The sequence below is a fragment of the Opisthocomus hoazin genome, chromosome 9 (assembly GCF_030867145.1).
Source record: "Opisthocomus hoazin isolate bOpiHoa1 chromosome 9, bOpiHoa1.hap1, whole genome shotgun sequence".
Classification (NCBI taxonomy): Eukaryota; Metazoa; Chordata; class Aves; order Opisthocomiformes; family Opisthocomidae; genus Opisthocomus; species Opisthocomus hoazin.
This window is the reverse complement of record NC_134422.1, coordinates 17,468,991-17,476,014: the sequence shown is the minus strand read 5'-3', so window position 1 is coordinate 17,476,014 and position 7,024 is coordinate 17,468,991. Positions and strand designations below refer to the sequence as shown.

The 7,024-nt window shown below is 52.9% G+C and overlaps 1 protein-coding gene across 1 annotated transcript in view; it reads right to left on the bottom strand.

Annotated features, from left to right (window-relative positions):
- The window catches only part of IGFBP2 (insulin like growth factor binding protein 2), a 64,913-nt gene continuing 57,889 nt past the window's right edge, over positions 1–7,024 (bottom strand). Inside the window, exons 2-4 of the mRNA XM_075430444.1 lie at positions 5,411–5,634; positions 3,800–3,940; positions 1–1,591 (exon numbers count right to left, since the gene is read on the bottom strand). Of these exons, the coding sequence (XP_075286559.1) occupies positions 1,424–1,591; positions 3,800–3,940; positions 5,411–5,634 (533 nt within the window). The 3' untranslated portion in view covers positions 1–1,423. The remainder of the gene's footprint in view (positions 1,592–3,799; positions 3,941–5,410; positions 5,635–7,024) is intronic.

Here is a 7,024-nt window from a genome sequence, read left to right as displayed (position 1 = left end):
TTTTACTGCAAGGAGAGGATTTTTGCAATTGCTCCGCAAATAGTATCCATATTAAAAAGCAAAAAAAGAGAAGAGTGGGAAAAAAATAATAAAATCTTCTTGCTTAGGCGATGGGGAAGTTATTTATTCTCAGCATTGGTGTGTTCTGTACAGAAAGAAATCAACAGGTGAAATAACAGCAGAGAAACATCTCTCCTTAGAGCGGCATGGCCAGCGCAAAACCTCTCAGAGCGCCTGGAATTGCTGGGATTTAATCTATACAAACGTGTGTGGGGGCAGAGAGGGGTGTGTGTATCAGGGCCTTTACAAAGCCAGATATATACTGTAATTTACTTACAAAAAAAAAAAAAAAGTGTGTGCTGAAAGCAGATGCTCACTCCAGTCCCAAGCAAAAATGGAGGGACAAGGGCAGCTGCTTGGGAGTGCAGGTTTTAGATGGGTTTTTTCCTATCTAGAAACAAAGAAAGAACGAATGAGAGAGAGAGAGAGAGTGAGAGAGACACTCCCTGGCTTCTTCTCCTAAATCTACACAGGCATACTTTCACCCAGCCCCAGCAAGTTCACTTTAGCTCCCTCAGATGAAGCTGATCCTAAGAAATACTGGGCAATAGCCCTTCAATCCCCCTGGAAAACCAAGCGTTTAGCTTTGCCGCCACCCAAAGGCCCCGTCCTCCTGGACCAGCGGCTGGAGCCAGGTCCCTGCAGGGCTGGCTGTGCCCCAGGGCCAGGAAGGGAAGCACCCAGGGGTGTTTGGGGAGGGGTGTGGGGTGTGCCTCATCCTTAGCCCTTTCCCTCGCTGATGACTTTGAGGGATGCATCCTGACCCCACTGGCATGTTCCCAGCTGGGAAGCAGGGGGCTTTCCTCCTTCCCTCCCTCCCACACAGCATCCCATGCCAGGACCGATGGCTGGGCTGGGGCACAGGGGACTGGCAGGACGCAAGAGGCAGGCAACACAGTATTTACAGTCTTTGGTCTCGGGGAAGGGAGGGAAAGAGGGGGAAAGGGCGGGTTTGGGTTTTTTTTTTCCTTTGTTTTTTGTTCCCCTCCTGCCCACGGTGAGGGGTTTTGCCCCCCAGGAGGTGCCGAGGAGCACACTGCGCTCCGTGCTGGAGGGTGCGGGAAGATGCCACGAAGCAGCAGGGAGGGCAGGGCCGCAGCGTGAGGAGCAAAAAAGACCAGTTCTCTGGCTTACATTGGGTGAAAGACTATAGGAAAGCAGTCCCTTCTCCTTGCAACCCCCCACCGCCCTTCCCCTCCCGTCGTCCCTCCCCTCCCCAGGAGCTGGGCAGCAGGGGAAGGAGGGCAGCATGCAGGACCCAACCCCAGTCTCTTCCAGAGCCTAAAGAGACATGCTGAAACCCATGTAAAATCCAGCACTGGGGCCATGGCGAGCCACCTCCAGCGAGCAGGATCACGTCCGTCTACTGGCTCCGCAGGGCATGTGCTCCCCGGTCCTCCTGCTCATGGGCTGTGTAGAAGAGGTGGCACTCAGGGTCCCCACGGATGGTGGGTGCACCCTGGATCACCTTCCCGTGGATGGGGTCCACACACCAGCACTCGCCGCGCTGCCCATTCACCGACATCTTGCACTGCACAGAGAGAGACAGGGCAGGCATCAGCTGAGGAAACAGGGGGACAAAACCCCCTTCCCAACCCCAAGCTCAAACTCGGGCAGAGCTGGGGTTTCTCCAGCTATTTAGCACTGGCTTGGATTTAGGCAAGAGTCAGGGATGCTGCACTCAGACACCCCAGGTCCGTGCCAGCGACCAAGCAGCTAATTTTAACGAACCACATTGCTCTTTGTCAACTGTGGATGAAAGCATCCACAGAGTCAAAAATCCCTGGGGGAAGAGGGATGAGACAGACTGTCAGAGGAGCTGCGTAAGCTTCTCACCTGAAAATCGGGCTAAACAAACCGAAACATGAGAGCAAGGCCCCCACAGCCAGACCCAAACATGTTTCCGAACACAGGGTCTCACTGTGGGGTCCCAGCACAGAGATAGGGACCGTGGTGCATCTGGGCCTGGACCCTGCCCTCCCCAAGCCTGCGCTGGTTAGAGACAAGTTTCTTGCCCTAGTGGTTATCATCCACCTCTTGCCCTGGCAGGGCTGCAGGCACTTTGAACCTGATGCTCATCCTTCCAGCCCCAGCAGACACATCTCTGAATAGGGTGCAGTGGGAGACGCAGAGTTTACTCCAGCAGGCCGGGCTCTGCGCGCACTCTGTAAAGCTGAATTCAAGCCATTTTCTGCAGCTGGACTGAGGTCAAAATGCAGCTTTGTTCATGGGAATAAAAAGCACAAAAAAAAGAGGGGGGGGGAAAAAAAAGCCTTCCCAGAAGGAGAGTGTATCCACGCACCCTCTGCCCGAGTGCTGGCCCACGGGAGGTGGGAGCAACTGGGAATGCTTTTGTTGGCATCTGATTTCCAGAAAATGAGAAGGAGCTGATGCTCAGCTCTGCAAACCCAGATGCAGGGAAAGGGTATCGCTTTGTATTTGCCTTGTTTGCCCTTAGCCAGGGCAGGGTCAGGGGGAGAAGAGAAAGCAATTTTTGTCCCCTCTCTTATTTTCCGCAGCAGCGACCAGTGTGTCACCCATGCCCGCCCTTCAGTGCAGGCTGACTTGTTTCCCAGGCACAAGGAGCAGCAGGGACTGTCTCTTTTTTCTTTTAGTAGCACAGGATGTGTCACTACATTGCCCAGGCTCGGTCCCCAGACACAGCTCATCTCCTTACAGGGAATTTGCCAGCTCTACTCCACGCACCCCTTCCACGTGTGCTCGTGCTGGGGGATGCAGCCAGCCCATGGGGTGCTTCAGTGGGAGGCGGAGGGTGGGCGTCCAAGCGGGACAGCGATGAGAGAAGGGACAGAGGGAAATTATCTCAGAGCATCCTACTTTTTTTAATGCTTTTCTTTTTAATGTTCTTAATGCTCCTAATCAAGGGATAGAAGTAGCCCTGAGAAAAAGACTTAGCCATGAAAACAGCAGGTTTTCTAGGGGCCTCTCCAAAGGCTCCGTTACACATAGCTGTAAGGGGTGCTTATATCCAGGTTCTATACACACATGGCTGCCAGTCAACCCTGGTCAAGCTGGTGTTTTGCTGCCCAAGAGGTTTTCCCTAGCGTTTTTTTTTGCCCATGCCTCAGCCGCTGGCACCTGCTGGTTTTGCATGAATGAAGCCAGGAAGTCAGAATTCAGACACATATTAAGTCGTTTGAGTCCTTTTGGGTCCTGTAAATACTTTCCGGTGCTGCACCCCAGCCCCCACCTCACCTCCAAGGAATCCCTCCTGGAGCTGTGGGACCAGACTTGATATGTGGAGAAAAACCAGTAAAGCACAGCAGAAACCTTCCTGACACCAGAAGTGCTTTCTGCTTTGTCTGCAGGACTGGCCAGCATTCAGCCCCTCTCTGCTTTTCCCCTATAGTGGGGCCCAGTCAAGACAAGACTTGGCTCAAAGCACATGAAAACAGACCCGGACAGATAAGCAGCTCTCGTGGGGAAGAAGGGGCTCTGAACTAAACAGATTCTCCCTCTCTGGGCTGCCCGCAGCCCCGTGTGGATGTGGGTCTCACATCTCCACTTGCTAGCCCGTGGCTGCAGATGCACCTGGGCGTTACTAGACCGGTCCATGCCACGTGTGATTTTTGCTGTTTACACCACACGATGTGCATGACATCAGCCCAGCCCTGAGCCACTACGTGTCCCCATGACTGTGCATGGGGGGACACGTGTTGAGCTGAGGGCCGCTGCTGGGATTGCAGCCAGCCCTGGGGCTCTGGGTCTCCCCACTTGCCTGTTTGAGATTGTACAAGCCATGCTTGTCACAGTTGGGGATGTGGAGGGAGTAGAGGTGCTCCAGGGGACCTCGCTCATCTGGCAGCCGCATAGTGGAGATGCGTTCCAGGACCTGATCCAGCTCCTGCTGACAAGGGGTCTGAAAAGAGCCCAGAAAGCAGAAAACAAACAAACAAAACATCAGGAAAATGGGACCATTCACAGTATCAACACTTTGGACAACAAAAACACCAGTAAGGACGGACATCGGTGTGCACCTCCTCAGGACACAGGTTTGCCACCAGGCCCTGCTGCTGACTTCACCTGCAGGCACCCAAAGGCACATCCACAAATGCAGATGTGCAGCGATGCATGTGGGGAGACGTGCATGTCTGTCCCATGTGCCTCACATGGCCAAGAGCCAATATGACAGCAGGTCACAGGCCCTGGAGGCACAGAGGAGGAGAAGCCTCAGAGATCCTTCCATGGGTCCAACTGATGGTGACAAGTGACGTGAAGCAGGACTAATCCAGACAGATCAGGAGGGTTTCCATAAGCACAGCGCAGATCCCACACCTGTGATGCAGTGTTGGCCAAGAAGGTCAACTCCAAGCATGAGAGACCCCATGGATGCAGAGGGGAAGCCCCATGAACGAGAGTACCCAGCAAAGAAAGCCTCTGGAGGCATCTCTCCGGCTCCAAAGCATACCCCAGCCAGGGCTCCCGGCCAAGCCAGACTGGTTGAATTATGCCTCATGTGACCCGGAGCGAGACCACACCTCTCTACTTTTGCAGTTGCTGGGGTTTTTTTCCCAAAGGAGCAGCAGCAGTGTGGGAGCATTTTAAGTTGACAGTGCCTGCACCTTATCTTGAACCTCTGCTTTGCCTGTTCCTTGGAGCGGATGAGGGCTCTCCTTTAAAGCCCCTTTCTGTCCCTGCACTCCCCAGATATAAATACACTATATGTTTACAAAGATATGTATTACTCACCTTTTGGGGTGGCTTTCCACCCGCATCCTATCCGGTTGCCTTGGCCAAGCTGCCCACTAGAGGGAAACCATGGCCAAGGACCGGAGGGCAGAGAGACAGGGACAGGGGACAGCGGGACAGGGAGGACTCCGAGCACTCTCCCTGCTATGTGACAGCCCCACAGCCCATCCTCGGGGGCTCTGGACCCCCCCTAACCTGGACTGGGGCTGCCCTGCAGCAGGCCGACACCCTCTCACCCCCCCCCAAATCCCCTTGGGCCATCCCTAGCACCGGCTTCGGGAAAAAAGGTGTAAGAAAGCCGGTCCGCGGGCGAAGGGCACGCTCGCACCCCTGCGGAGGTGGGTGTCAAGCCAGCAGGACCCCCCTTCCCCGACTCTGCTGTCAGGAGGTGCAGCTGCAATGCAAATAACGCCTGCTCGCCAGCACATCAAAGTTCATCAGACGGAGTGTTCGGCCCCAACTTCAGGCCAAAACAAACGTTTGCTTTTCCTTTTTTTCCTCTCCCCTTCTCCTCCCTTTTTTCTTTCTACTTTTCTTTTTCAGACAGTTTGCTGCAGATGTCACTCAGGCTTTGCATTCAGTATTTCCCAGCAAGTCCACATCTGCCTCCATTAGCTCCGCACACTCCCTGCCCTCTCACCCTGCCCGTCGACAGCCGCGACTTCTTCGAGTCCTCGTGGTTGTGATGGGGCTTGCCGACTTTGCCCATCTGCCGCTGCTGCTCGTTCACCTTCTCCCTCATAACCGCCAGCTCCTTCATGCCCGTCTTCATGGGCTTCCTCCCACCGGCTCCGCTCAGGATCCCCGTGGTGCCGTCCACGTGGTTCTCAGCAAGGCTGCTCTCAGACCGGTCATCGCCATTATCTGCACGGGACAGGGCAGACAAGGAAAGGGTCAAGCTCAGGCAGGCGCTCTCTCGCTTGTTCATCCCACCCTGGATCGCTTTCAAGCAAGGATGGTTACAAAGCCATAAAATCTTTGCATGCAAAAATTTTAAATTGCATTAGCCCTTTCATCTGGAAGGTGAGAATAGATCCTTTCATTCTGGAGTTATTACCACACTAAAAGATGGTTTAGAGAGCAAGAGAAATCACTGCTGGAGAACTTCTTTCTGGTTTTTCTTTGACCTTCTAAATTACTTCCCGAAGAATGTAATTTTCCCATCAGAAGTCCAGTTAGGTTAGGGATGCCAAGTGTACTTCAGCTCCAAAACTTAAAACCACAGTGATTAGTAACAATACCTTGAGTCCATCTATCATCCCCCAGAGTATCTCCAGGAATATTTACTCAATATTAATGTGCTAAAATAAATTCTCAGGCCTGCTTTCAAAAATACCTTGCCTCTGTTTTATGGCTACCCTAATTTCCCTCAGAGAACCTGCCATTTCAGTGATCGTCCTTGCCAAATCATCTTTCACATCGTTTGTCATACAGTGCATTATTCATTTAGCCTCTACCTACTTCTGCATTTGGCCACTTCTGCTGACGGTGAAACAGCCCCATAAGTCCTGGGCTCAGCTCTGCCACTGCTGGAAGCCACAAGACCCCCAGCTAAATCAGCCATTTCAAAACTAGTTAGCAGAAATCTGGGGATAATCAATGGACTTTTCCCACCTCCTCGACTCACTACTTTCTGCATTTTCTCAGTTCACTGGGTGCCATTTCCGAGAGCAATCCTTGCCAAAGCAGGACATGATGGTCACAATGCTGCAGACACCAGTCCCTTTGGATTTTGTGGGGCCAGTGAGGACAGATCTCAATTCCTCCTGCTTGCTCCAGCAGCCCAGAAGGTGACAGCTGACCCCTCCTTGGTGCCTGGTCGGATCTGGCTGAGTAAGCACATCTAACACTGTAGCTGGATCTAACATTGAAGCTAGCCCTGCTTTAAGCAGGGCCTTGGACCAAGACCTCCAGAGGTTCTTTCCAGCCCAAATTATGAGTCAATCCACGCACACACATCAACCTCTTAACCCAGGCTAAGTACATCTCTGTATACAGGAGGCTTTCAGCAGCTCCACATGTCCCACTTGTGACAGACCAGGCCTTCTGGTCCTACAGTGGTGACAAACACGAAGTGTCTTTTAGCATATGCCAAGGGGGAACAGGAGCACCCAGCCTCCCAACATCAGCATTCTCTCTGGCACCTCTGACTTCAGCTTTCCAGCACTCTGAAACTCAGACACTTACACAGAAGTAAAGAAATCACATCAAATTGCATGATAGAGGGCAAGCAATGCTTTAGCTTGTGTAACAA